General features: G+C 40.5%; 1 protein-coding gene across 8 annotated transcripts in view; it reads right to left on the bottom strand.

The window, feature by feature from the left end:
• Window positions 1-1326: 1326 nt before the first annotated feature.
• LOC123956824 (chemokine-like protein TAFA-1) overlaps window positions 1327-14321 on the bottom strand; it is a 113908-nt gene continuing 100913 nt past the window's right edge. For 4 of the 8 annotated variants that reach the window (XM_046029281.1, XM_046029280.1, XM_046029277.1 and 1 more), the window contains exons 4-5: window positions 9433-9557; window positions 5900-6977 (exon numbers count right to left, since the gene is read on the bottom strand). In XM_046029281.1, coding sequence (XP_045885237.1) covers window positions 6948-6977; window positions 9433-9557 — 155 coding nt within the window. In that variant the 3' untranslated portion in view covers window positions 5900-6947. Of the gene's footprint in view, window positions 2688-5899; window positions 6978-7107; window positions 7150-8067; window positions 8160-9432; window positions 9558-14321 lie in introns of those variants that run through there. The other 4 variants (XR_006821644.1, XR_006821643.1, XR_006821645.1 and 1 more) reach the window with 4 other exon arrangements.

Genomic DNA, 14321 nt, shown 5'->3' with positions numbered 1-14321 from the left:
CCCTTGGAAGTTGCTAATGCAAGTTTTACAAACAACACTGTCCAGCATCTCCTGCACACGTCTCGGCTGTATGAAAAAGGTTGTCCTTGCTGTCAGCCGTTGATTAGCCATCCAGCGTGATGTGGACATGGCTGTCTCTGTGTCTCGGTGGGAGGTCGGCAGAACTTGATGGATGTCTCTCTTTTGAGATTGCAAAGCACCGTGGAGAGGGAGGAGGACCCGGCCCCTGTTATCTATTCATGCTGTGTTCCTTTCTACTCTGCCTAAAATGGAGCAGGACCTCCCTCCACAGCACGACTCCATAATTTCAGGATAGAGCTAAGGAGTGCATAAAAGAGAATAAGAAAAAGCACCTCTTCCATTTCTGATCCCAAAGCACCTTTTAAGCAAAAATCCACTTAGAACTTGTATAAGTAGGGAGGGAGAAATCCCTTGATTTTCTACACAAGCACTGAATTTGAGGATAATCTTCACAGTATGTCGTTGCGGGACGCCTGTCTCAGAGACTCTGGATACCCTTTCTAAAAATACACACAGAAGCATGGTGAAACAGACTAATGCACACATACACTCTCATGTATTCATTTACAGCAACAAAAAAGCATCCAGAGACACTTACAGACACACAAACTCATTCCCTGACTCATTTTCTTTTGCACAAGCTCAATAAGACTGCAGGACAGTGAATCCTATTAGATGTGAGAAAACAAAGAAGGGAACGGCTCATTGAGGAGGAAAAAACACACTCCTGCTCCCTCTCTTTTTGCATATTCCTTCATGATTTTTGGCAAGACCACTGGGAGATTGATGTGTCTGTCGTTTTCATACCTTCTGTGACTGCTCAGCGAGGCGCCGGGCTCCATGAAACTAGCCAAATTCCTAAATGATGAATGTACACTAGTGCATCCACTGGGAGAAGAACCGAATCTCATATCAGCCGAGAGGAGAGGTTGATATTGAAAATCATCTGGAATTTTGCCTGGCGCAATATTGGAAATCTTTATTCTAATTGCATGAATGAATTGAATGTGCTGTTCTGATAAATCCTCTCTGCCACCAAGGGAATTGTATAAATGAAGCATCACATATTCGTTTGTGTGTTCACTGCATGTGTGTGCGTTTGTCTACCCGTAAGTCATTTTCACATTGCCTTGTGCTGTTTGTTGATTGCTTGTTTACTCAAGCAAAAACTCTGTTCACAATGTTAACATATCATATAAATGAAACTCTGACTAGATCTTCCACCCACATATTACTGCATATCAAATTGCCATCAGAGGAACATTTTTCAAAATATCAGTTACAATATGAAGGGGAGACAGCATATCAGTATAGAAAACCATTTTTATTTCTCATAAGGCTGTCCTGTAATGTACTTATATCTACTGGTGGATAACTGTATGTTTCTCCATTGTGACTACTACTTTCTCACTGTTCTTTTGAATAAATCATCTCTCTCTGGTGTGTGAGAGGGTGATCTACACAAGAAACACAGTCAAGCAGTCGCCCGTGAACACCGTCCACAACAGAAATAGACACTAACTGTCCGATTATGGTCCAAGTTTTTCTGCTGCTGTTTCATGTCCCTAATGTGAGTTGAAGGCTCAGGGGTTGTTGTTAGTGCTGCTTTCTTTTGTGAGGCAGTTCTATACAGTGTTTTCCTCATTTTTACAAGCATTTTCTGGCTTAACCAAGGACATTGCTGAATGACAAAAGTGACCAATACTTATTTTTATGACTCTGTTGTGGCTTTTTCCAATGCAAGCATATAATGCTATACACACCACACTGGGACATCAGCCTCTGGATAAACTGTACTACTGTAGTCAGTGGCTGATCAATATTCCACCATGGGGCTCAAGCTCCTACAAGAGTCCTAAATATGTTTTTCAGCTTCTTGGATCTGTCACCTTATATGTCATGTATTTATATATGTATATATACACAAATTATCTTACATAACAAAGAAAAGAAGTGCTCATGAATTTACACCGGGCATGCCCTCGAATAAAAGTCAAAATGTCCATCACAAAGGAGGAAGGTGAGGCCATGAGGACAGACCCTACAGCCTCTCAAAGATTTTTCATTAACTCAGTATAAGTGGTCTACTTCACTAAAAAAATCCAGCTTTTTTCAACAAAATCTCCTCCATGTAGTCCAAGGCCGTCCTGCTGGGGTAGCGGGTCACATACAAATGCCTTCTACACAGAAATAAAAGGGTAGCAATGTCATTTCCCTCCTTGCGCCCCCTCAGTTCTGTGTTCATGTTCAGGTCCATGTAAGCTCCTCAACTGGTTTACCTTCAGGTGGGACGAGTATCTATCAAGTGATGTTAACAACCCCTAAATAACCCCTTCTAAGCTGTTTCAGTTTTAGAGGGGGGAACAGGTTGAGGGAAACAGAGAAAGAGTAGGTCGGAAACTGGCCACAGCTGTGCGGAAGAGGAGAGTCACCAACATGGGGCTCATTGATCAAACAGGGGATTAGTCTGGTTTCAAATCCTTGGCACCACGTGAGCAAAGCTGTTTTATCTGGGTGGATATCCTTTCTGTGGTCCCAGGTAATCCAGTCGGTAGCTGCGGATGTAATAGTTTTTGTCCGTTCAGTGGGAAGAGAAAGGGGGAAGAGGGGAAGAGCCTGGCACGCAGCTCTGCAATGGGAGCTCTCTGTTAGGTCCTGGGATGAATCTGGGGAGGAAAAGGAGAGGAGAGAAAACACACATACACTTAGATAGAACAAAGGCATACAAGTGTGCGAGGATTAGGCCCTAAGGAATTGCTCCGTTTGCATGTTTCGAAAACAAGGGGGAGTCTTTTGAACTGTGGAGGCTTTGCACAGCTCTCACCTCCTGGTTCCTGCTGCTACTAAAAACAGACAGCTTATACGAGCGGAAGCAGCGCTGAAGTGTTCGGCATTTATAGGTATACTGGGATATATCACAAAAGATCTTTGTACAAAAAAAAAACCCTGGTGTGTTTCCATGCTGTGTATGTCTGCTTCATAAATGGAGTGGCGTATTTTTGACTCTAACTCAGATTGTTTTAGCCCCATCTCCTCCACCCCCAGCTTGCCCATCACCCCTCATTTGCGCTTTCATACCAAAGCCAGCCAATCACAGCTGAGGATTTTCCTCCAACCTGATAAAATTATTTTGGCACTGCTAAATGGGATCGGGCACCCGCTGTGGAGTCTGAGCTGTCTCTCCGTGACTCTGGTTCAGGGACTCTTATTCGGCCTCAGTTGCAGACCTGGACACATTTCAATAGTACATTGTGCAACCCTGAGACTGCTATTGAATATCCTGTTTTCAGCATCCTGCTCAACCTGAAGCTCAATAAAAACCATGTGCATGATTTAACAACATTTAAAGCAATTGAGTTATTTTCCCATGTAGCAAAAACCATGTAAATGTTTTCCAGATCACATCACATGTTTGTTATTTGCCGCTTTAAAGGAGACCTATTATGCTTTTCCACATTTTATGACTTATTTACAATGTTACAATGTTGGATGTTCGTGTTAAACATGGCCAAAGCTTCAAATAATGAGGTTAAAGTATTTAAAAGAAATCCCTGTGGGCCAAAACCTCAGATTTCCTCCTGTTCTAAATACTGTTTTAAACAGCTTTTTCTACCAACGGCTCCGTTCTAGACACATGGAGCTAGACGGAGAGGTCCATATATGGTCATTTACTCCGCACAACAATGCTCATTCTGTCTGTATCACTCACTGGCAACAACAGCCTGGTAACATAACATGCTTCATGTGTTGGCCAATCAGAAGACAGTGGGGGCCTCAAAGAGACAGGAGCATCTACAGCTTGTTTCGGACAGAGGCAGAAATGAAGGGACAGTATAAGATAGAAAATTATTTTTTTGAACTTTGAATCATGCAAAGCTGCCATAAGTCACAGAACAACAATATAGCACTGGAATTGCAGGATAATAGGTCTCCTTTAAGATTGTACAGTGAAAAAAGCCTGAAGTCCGCTGCACACTGTGGGGCCAATTAGAAATCCCATAATCCTATTCAATTAAAAAAATACAGCCATGACATTTCCAGCAGGCTTGGCAGGTGGTAGCCAGGTGTGTGGATTTGATTTGGGAGGGTGCTGCTTGGGACTCAGTCAGCTGTAGTACATGTGATTCTCAGAGCACCAATGTGTTAGACGTGCTAGCAAGAGAGCCTAATTATTTTATTTACCATTTTCTGTTAGTAGAATTGTGTGTACCTGCCCTACCCTATTCACCTACCGTATTGTGTGTAACATTGAAAGTCCAGGCAGGAAATCTATCGCAAGAACAACATAATGAATGTATAGTTTGGAAGAAACTTGGTATTCTCAGTATGGATATCATGGCAGAGACCGAAGATGATGTTGTTCTTGGAAGTGAGAAAAAGAGAGCGCAAATATCTATATATAATAATAGTGTTAGCAAAGTTGATGACTTGCTAGTTGTTGTCATGAGTAATGTAGTCATAACAAATGCACATGTACAGCTGTCTTTATTTATGACAGCAGTGAATTACACTGAAATGTTAGGGCGGGCCAAATTGCTTTAAAGAGATAGGAGCTGAAACGGATTGTTTCCGACAGAGGATGAACTGAGGGTTGGATTAAGGGCCAGTATAAGATAAATATGGATTTTTTTTAACTGTGAACCATGCAAAGTTACGCTAGAGGATTCCCAGACTAGAAATATCGAGATGGAAATTAGTATAATAGGTTCCCTTCAATGAAAATCTACTTTTTCAAGAATTTTCTTCAATCAAGTGTCAAGTGCAGCTCTGCCTTTTGTCATTCATCACACGGAGGAAATGTATTCAGTCCTGTTAGAGTGTATGTTAGTTAGCAGGACCCTTAGAATCTCAAAAATCTGGTAAAACATTTCAAAAAGATTTGATGTCTTTGCAAAGGAGTAAAGTCATAGGTCAAGGAACAGTATTCTTTTTAGGTGCAGAGCTGAGTCCAGGAGTATATCCAGGAAGTTTTACCATTTTCACAATTTTCACATGAACTTCTGTGTTTACTTAAAAAAATCTGGGAAATGTGCCCTCTAATTGTCCATTATCATTGGTATTCTAGATCAAGACCCAGATTTCCAGGAATTTCCTGGTACTAAAATGACAAATGTACATTTTTGACATATGCTCCCTTGCTGACTACATCATGCCTATTTACGTACAGTATTTGCACTGAACCGCAGCTGTTCCTCTGAGTGCTCTAAATAGTTCTCAGATTTAACATGATGATTTCTCCTCCAGGTCTTGTGACGGGGTCTTTCTCTGTACAAATTTGGTCGTTTTTCCCCATGATCCTTAAACAAAGTAATAGTCCTGTCTTATCTTTCTAGCATTTGCATCTGTATCATCTAATGTACAACAGCATATCAAAATACTGGAGCAGAGAATGACCTCTGCCAGAACAAGAGCAGTAACAGGTTACACTTTACAACTCACTCTCTTTCTCAGGCCCAATCCACCAGAGATTTGTTAGTGGGAGAACAGCGGCTGTATGCAAATGCTGTCATTTCAACCCACATGTATATGTGTGTGACTAAAAGTGCCCTCTGTTCTTTTTTGTCCTCTGTCTCTTCAAATGAACAGTGCAGCAGGTAGCAGAGGATCGCTCAAGGATTTCCTGCCTATCCCATCTTTGCTGGCAACTAAGCCGTCTGCATTCTAATTTGCTGGCCGCATTAAATTGCAATTTACTCAGACTTCAGTTAGTAAAAGGAGCCAAGGACAATTGCCTTAGCAAAAGAATTTAATGCAAACACAGCCTACCCTTACCCCCTTTCTCATTTAGTGCTGAACAAATCAATCATGCCAGCTGAGAAACCTCTTCAAACAGCACTAAAGATCACCTTCTAAAAACAGAAGACTCCAGACAACAAAATACATCAAGATCCATTTAATGTGACATTGACAATGAAAAAAGCAAAGAAAATGGGTATGAATTAATCAGTAGCACTTGCAATGAACTCCTCCACCCTAAACCTGTATAAAAATGGCATAAAGAAGACACTCTGTCCATTCTTGGCAGCTTGGACTGCATCTGTCAGCTTATAAACTCACACTTTTCAAAAAAGTATTGTATTATTTCTCTTAACCGCCACATTGTTTACCATTTGTGCATGCTTTTGTGTTTGTCTTCGTGATGACATTATACAGGACTGATGGAGGAGGAAACGTGTTGTCAAGCACAGAGGTGGAACAGACGATTTCTCTGTATGTGGCATGGCCGCTTGGAGTTCATTTTGATCAACTGCGGAGTGTGGTCTCCCGATTTGACAAATTAAATGGTGATGCATCTGCTGGCAGGTCACTTTTGGTTTGAAACTGTTGGGCTGCATCCTGTCACAGTGTGTTATTTTGCTTGAAAAAGTGCCCTCTGCTCCTATTAATAAGGGACATGTCTATGTGTGAAAGATGTTGGTATATCCACTTGAGCTCAATGCTTTCTCATCTGAATAATTACATACTCCATAGTGGAAACGCTGTGGCCTTCTACACTTAAAACAACTACTGTACATGAGTAGTTATGTTGTAGTGTGAAATAACTAAAAAATCTATTAAAATTCATTGAATGCCTGATGAGGGTTGTATTTTGTATGTATAGCATTCCTGCCTTGATACTGATGACACATTCATATTCAGTATAGCGCACTAACAGTGAGTTTATCGAATGAATGTAATTCTTTTCACCATCATCAAAAGCAGGGGAGAAGAACGAGTGGGAGAAAATATGTTTTCATTACAACCCCTCTCATTCTGCCTGTCTCTCTTAAGGTGTATAATTGTTTGAAGGGAGCAGAAATGGACTGATCTATTTAGCGAGTGGAGCGGGTAATGCAGATCTATGGTGGGCGAGTGTTTTGGAAGGTGCTCCCCAGCTTCGCTCTCACTGTGACTTCCACAAACAAAAGGGCCTGCCTTGTCTGCTGCTACAGAACAGGCAATGAAGGGCTCCCTCTCTGAAAGACATAAAGAAAGAAACATGGGTGTCAGGCACCGGCTTTGCTTAGCTTCTTGATTTTCATGCCAATTTTTATGAAAGATAGTGATGTCTGTGTGCGGGTGAACAACATATGTGTGTGTGCCTGCCTCATTGTGCTTCACTGACACTTTTCAGAGCAAAATGAAAACCTGCAGGTGAAATAAAGAGAGTGAGAATGAGAATAAAAAAAAATAACAATGCTGCATTGTGGGTTTGCTGGCTTTTGACGGAACAAATACAAATGAGGCAATTTGGCCTGAGAGGCATGTGAATGAGGAATGTTGATTAAAAAGGAGAGCAGAGTGCAGGATAAAAGGCCTTTCATGTAGCCTGTGGGCTATGCTGTGTGCAGATAGCTGCTTCAGCAAGACCCTCAGAGGGGGATCAGGATATCGAGTGCCCTCTGATAAGAAGCCACACAACAGAAAGGGAAGAGGCCTGCCCGGGGTTCTCGCGCACACATGTGAGCGTACACACAAACACAGACATATCAAAGACATCAAACATGTGCGTTCATACACAACCAAGAGCACACACACAGAGAAGCAAGTAGCATGTCACAGATTAGTGACTAATGGGATTGGCAGACCGGTGTAAGGCACTGTAATCAAACCCACACAGTGGCCGATAGCAAAAACAGGACATGGAACAAAGAGCAATGAAAGGAAGAGGAACTGATCCTGCCATTACACGCTGTTCACAGACAGCAGGGGTCTGCTAAGGGGTGGACCTGTTATCAACATACCACTTAATATATTTTAGTGCTGTATGTGCCACTGTTTATATAAAAAGGCAGCAACTTACTTTTTATGTATGCATGCACTGCTTGTGCTAGGTGATAAATATTTACAGTGGGTGGTGGTGCGTTCAGTATTTGTGTCACGCCTGCCTAATCATGCACAGCATGTAAACACACACTTGATTATTTCGCACTGAGTATTTAGGTTAATGAGAAGTCATTGAACATGAGTTGGTCCCACTCCTACCGCCCGACACTCAAGTGCATTACAGTGATGGGAGAGAGACGGGAAAACAAAAACAAAGAACAGCTTGAGAAAAAGACTAACCTTTACAGAAGCAAGAATGCAGCTCAATTTCTGTTGATGCATCCTCTGCATTTTGCTTCCGGAAGCTAAAAAGGGGAGTATGGCTGGGTGTTCTGTAAAGAGAGGGTCAAGAAAAAAGGACATGTGTGTATTGGGTAGAAAAGCAGCTTCAGGCCTGACCTTTTGGCCCTCTCCTCCATTTGTGTGCAGACATGTACCATCTTGATTAATGTATCTTAAGAGAATAAAGAAAATAATTTGTTCCAAGTTATATAAAGACAATCGTGATTTCAAATTTACTTAAGTCAAATTGTGCAAAGGACTGAATTGAGAATTAGAGATGCATTCTTTAGAGTGAACCAAATACTACACCTTACCTTGACAGGATGGTAAGACCCCATTCGATCACCTTCTTTCTGAGAATTTTGGGCCTGTGGAGGCTGTGACGGAGCCCACTGAAAGCTTTATGTCTATCTGCTGGCATATACATCTGCAGAACAACCTTGGGAAGCCCCGTGTGGTCTAACCTTCACTGGCTGTTCCCTCTTTACCGACCATCACATTAGTCTCTGCTTCTATTCAAAGTCATTGTCACCAAGCACTAAGAAAAGACAGGGTTTGCTGATCGCGAGCAGGTGGGGGGACGAGTGAATTAAATGAATACAAATCGGGTGATCAACCTGTCACGGAGTGCTGGACTACTGGCTTCGAGGACTTAACTCTCCTCATTATTTTTGCATGCCGCATCAGTTTACAGAGCTGAAAGGCAGTGGAGAAGCAGAGCGGCCGTTAACTGTATCTCTGAGAGGAGTGTGGCCTGAGGCAGAGCCCACCTGTTTGTTTACTGCCTGCTTTATGTTTGTTCTTTACTACTATGGGCCTTTAGATAGGTTGCTTACACCGAACAGAATCCACCATGTTATACAAAGGGCACACATGTGCTGTGCTTTTCTCAGTAGTCTCATACAGTGGAATTTGTGCACATCCCTTTTAGCCGCAGGTTTGACACTGCATAATTGCTAAATGACAGATGATTAAAAATGAAGCGGCAGTTGAAAGAGAAGCTTTGTTAAAGTACTAAATCAAAGTATTCAAACATAGCTTCCTAGTATTTTAAGTTTTTCCTCATTTGAAGGTCAAGATGACAGGTTGAATAGTAAAGTGAAATCTGACAGGCATTTGGTCAAATACTGTGTGAATTTTCTTTTTTCAGTGGATATGTGGGCAAGTGTATGTACGTCTGGGTTAAATATGCATATACAGTACATACACTACAGGCATATGCATGTATTGTACATGTACGCGTGCATCATTGCAAGTGTAGGTCTGTACATGCAGGTAGATGCATTTGTGCTCAAGGGTGTGTGAATGCGTGTGAGTGCTCACTCTTGTGGTCTTGATTTTGTTCCCAGAGGAGCACATCCATCCAGAGTTGTCAGGCAGAGTCTTACACTCTTCTCCCTCCAGACATGGTTCCATCTCACACCACCATTTCCCGATTACAATGGACGCTGGGGAAGGTGAGCACAGATACCGTAACAAAGCAGGTTAGTTTATCATGCAGAGACATGTATGCACACAACATAGATAGAGAATATAAACAGAAAAGAAAACGTAGAAGAATGTAATGAAAAGTAGCTAATTCAGTAGAAAAAAAATGTTAAGGGGTATAATTACAAATTTATCTTAAATGAACATTACAAAGAAATTACATAATGATAACATAAAATTAAAAGTTAAGGGAGTAACCTGAGTTTAAAATGTAGATACCCCACACAGATAGACACACTTGTGCACACGAACACAAGCACCCACACATTTTATTGTAAGAAGCAACGCCAGAGGAACACCCAGTCGAGACTCTAGATTAATGTTTTTCCTCTTCTTCGGCCTCAGAGCAATTGTATCGTTGCTGCATGGGTACTTTTGTTGTTGACAATAATGTCTTATACCAACAGAAATTAATCATTCTTTTGTTTGGATATAGCTACATTGCATGTAAGGGAGCAATCTCATTTTTAATCAAAACTAATTGCCTCTCATTAACATCGACTGAATTCTTCCTCCAGCTATCTGACAAAAACAAATATGTTCTCATCAAGATCTCCCTCCCTCCCTTCCTCTTCATCTACACATGTTTCTGGGTGTGCAGTTTGTGTGTGTGCGTGTGTAAGTGTATAAGTGTTTGTAAATAAAAAAGAAACTAAACAAAACATTTTTATGTGTTAGACGATACCCAAAAACACCTTTCATGATGTGCATAAGAATAAATCTTCCATAAGTCATGTGCACATGAAATTTTCTTATTAATTTACCACAGCCCGTATATTTTTATCTTTTTGTTAAATCCAGACGTCTCGCAGTGGAAATCTCTCTTTGAATGAAATCATAGCACACAAATCTAAACCATTTTCTCAAAGTCAAGTTCTGATTCATTTATTAACCATGATGTGTGAAGAGCTTCTTTGCAGTCCTCTGTATGATGTTTCTGACAGCAGACGTTAAAAGTTCAAAGCAGTTTTTTAGATGAGAAGTCATCTTTTCCCCGAGCACAATTTTTTTCAGCACGTAGTATGTTGCCTTAAAATTTGCAGTTTATATCCCCAAAGACCAACTTTCCTTTTATCACGTTGACATAAAGTGGATGTGAAGGTCAAATGACCGAGTGAATACAATGAGTTAAACCAGAATCATTTCATTTTCCAGACCCATTTTTGGAACCATTTGGAAAAATATTTCTTTCCCCTCCAGCCTGTGTTGCCAAGGTTACAGGCCAACCACCAATCAATTGTGAGTATGAGCAACTCCAACTGATGAAAGAAGACGGTTAAAGTGCAGTTCCTCACAGTACAGAGCGTGCTACGGTTCTGTGTGAATGGACACACACAAACATATATACCAGAAAAAGACTGGTCACAGAGTAACACCCCACTGCTGTTCGGTGAACTTGGCTGCTTTTCCTGGCTTCCTCCTTCACTTTTCCCTCCATGAGCCCTGAGGATACTCAACGGCAGAATGAGAGCATCCACTAACAGACTGTGAACCTGCCCTTTGGCTTTCCCTATGGCTGTTTACCTTATCCACTAATTACCACATGTTGGTCCATCATCCACTGTACTCCCTCTGTCTTGCTTTTTCTCCCTCCGTCTTGGGCTAAACATGCATTTCACATCATTAATCATGTTTACATTCAGCTGTGTTTTAGGCGCAACACCATAACTATGCAGGAAGTCCTCGTTAAGAGGCAAATTATGACTAGGCGTGCGGAGATGTGTTTAATCAGTTCTACTGAGTGATGTGATGTGCCAAGACACCACCGATCTGTTTAGCCCCTTCTTCTCGTTATATAGAGAGAGGGGGAACGGAGGAGTTGTTGTTTATTATACCACCAACCGAGGAGGATTTATATTCAACAATGTGAATGCAGAATCCACTTGAAATTGAAAACGGTGAAATTATACCTGCAAAGCAAAAATCGATTCCTTGAAAAGAACCAGAGAAAAAGCAGGGAAAGAGAGACCTAAAGGAAGCAATAACGAGGTAGGAGATTAAAATGCTGCCTCACGCTAGCTACTAAAACAAGAAAGCCGCTTTGCATGAAAGTTGAAAGATATTGACTGTACTTCCCACAGCTGAATTCACCTTACCCTAGATTAGCATAGATCATTTATAAAATGGGGAGGTTTTTCATACTATTATTTCTTGCCTCCATTACTTATTTCTATGATGACCAATTTATGAGTCAGAATACCAACTGGTTGTCCTATAGTCCACTCCTCAACATGGATTATTGTAATATGGTTCTGTGGTTTATTATGGCCACTCAAATATGTTGGTGTATTTCCCATGTTGTTAGCATTGTTTCAATGTTTATGAATCTTATTTAAGCCAATAGCTCTAGACGGCAGCATTGTTGCTCAGTAGTTAGTGCTAAGAACAGTGTGTTGTTCAATCAAATCAGGAAAAATCCTCATCATCTGATGTTCTGTGTTAAAATCTGGGGTTTTCCTTCAAGCTCTCTGCTGTATCAAACTTATGGAAATCCTGCGTGAAAGGATCCTCATTCACTCATGAGATTGGAGATTAAGCATAATAAAACAGATCTAAAGTCCCCCTAATAATAATAATAATAATAATAATAATAATAATAATGTTTTCGCTTACTTAACTTGCTTCACTATGCAGAAGGATGTAGACACTAAAATGTGCTTTTCAGTGAAGTGGGAGATGTCTTGTGTCTAGTAATTAAATAAGTTAATCAAATGCATATTCCTGGATTTTTTTATGCAAGAGAAAAATAATAAATTCAAACATGAAAATTAACATGTTTGACCTAATTTGCTGTATTATTGAATAAATACATATATAGCATAACATTTTATATACCTTAAAATATGTCTAACTTAACAATGGTAGCATACATCACCACATGATGCATGTTACATCAATAAAGTTGCATGCTTTTTGCTGCTCTACATGTGTGCATGTGTCAAAAACAGTTAGAATCAGCATTACTTGACTGGGTTTTGTTGTTTTAAGATAAGATATGATAAGATATACTTTTTTGTCCCCGAAGGGAAATTTGTTTTGGACTCTGTCCATTCTGCAGCTTTACAAAGACAACAAAATACAGAAATAAACATCTCTCAACACATACTCTCATGCAACACAACACATGCTTTCATATACATTAGACAGGTACCAATATAGTAAGCACATTAACTCCTTCCTCCAAGGGCAGTTTTGATTGAACATCCCTGTCGGCAGCATTCCCCACAAAAGTAGCACAACCCTTGCACAATGGGATATCGCACATCCCTACATAGCCTACATATTTCACAAATGACACATTTCAAAAATACTATGCAATACACAATGACATATTGAATATTGAATCTAACAACCCATGTATTGCATCACTAACATACTGCATAAACCCAATAGCCTACTTATTGCACAGTTACATAGTGCACAACCCAGCTGGCCTACATGTTAGTGTTGATAAGCTTAATGGACATAGGCACAAATGAGTGTTTATGTCTGTTTAGCCTGCATTTAGGAACCCTGAATCTTCTTCCAGAGGGTAAAAGCTGAAATTCTGAAATCGGAAACTATTTTTTGTGCCTGTCTGATAACCGACTGCTCATAAATTGTCTGGAGGGGCAGATGGTTTTTGACCCCCATAATCTTCATAGGTGTCTGTACCTGACATGCGATCTGTGATTTGGACTGTAATGTCAGGTTACCATACCAGGCTGTGATACCATATCTTAGAATACTCTCTAGTATTGCATGATAAAACAACAACATAAATTTTAGTTTGACTCCATACACTCTAAGTCTTCGTAAAAAAATGCATTCTTGTTGAAGTGTGGAGCAGAGAGTATTCAGCTAAGTTTTGTGTTGCTTGCATGGTTACATGGTACTAATGTTTTGCTGTTTCCTGTTGCTCTGCGTGTCTTGTGTCTTGAGAATGTTTATTGTGTTGCTGTGGCTGTCTTGTCTGTAAGTTTTAACCATCACCTCATTAGTTTCGAAACATCTCGCCAAAGGACTGCAGTTGAAAATTAGCCAGGCAGCCAACAATGACAAATTTACAGAAATGTTGATTAATGTGCGTTGTCCTTATGAATAAATAAATGAAATAAAATGAGGCTGTGCTTATGTAGCCTTCATAACTCTTTAGTTTGAAAGTAAAATATCCAACTAGAGAGAGCGCTACCTCTTTATTGTCTGCATATTATGCCCACAAGATCAAAGACAGATTACCAGGGTCTTGACAAATTGCACTGTTATCCAGAAATTGTAAACTAGAGCAGGGTTACAGGTCTGTGTTCAAAGAGAAAAAAAAAAGTTTTTAACATTTTTCCACTGCTCAGACCAGATGATGCAGATGATTTACCATCTTAAATAATTGTACCCCAATTAATATCTTGACTGCCCCCCATCTTGTACTAAAAGGAGAGTAAAACTTTAATGAGCAGTGAGCAGTATGAAATACATCTTGTACATATTCATGTTCAAATTTGATCTTTACCTTAAATATCTATTTTAGACAGTCTATGTGCAAGACTGCAGGTCCAGTTCATCTAAGAAAACTTGACAACATACTGTTAATGACTTGTCGGGTCTGATGGCCGTGAGGTTAAAAAACAGACAGAGTCGAGCCTAATGTGAACACACAGACTTCATGTCCATGGCTGTACACAGGCCAGGACATCTGGCTCTGACCTTGACCACTGGAGAAGAGCCATCTCTGGGCCGGGATCCATGCA

The sequence above is a fragment of the Micropterus dolomieu genome, linkage group LG18, assembly GCF_021292245.1.
Source record: "Micropterus dolomieu isolate WLL.071019.BEF.003 ecotype Adirondacks linkage group LG18, ASM2129224v1, whole genome shotgun sequence".
Lineage (NCBI taxonomy): Eukaryota > Metazoa > Chordata > Actinopteri > Centrarchiformes > Centrarchidae > Micropterus > Micropterus dolomieu.
Note: the sequence above shows the minus strand (reverse complement) of the source record. Positions and strands in the feature narration are given on the sequence as shown.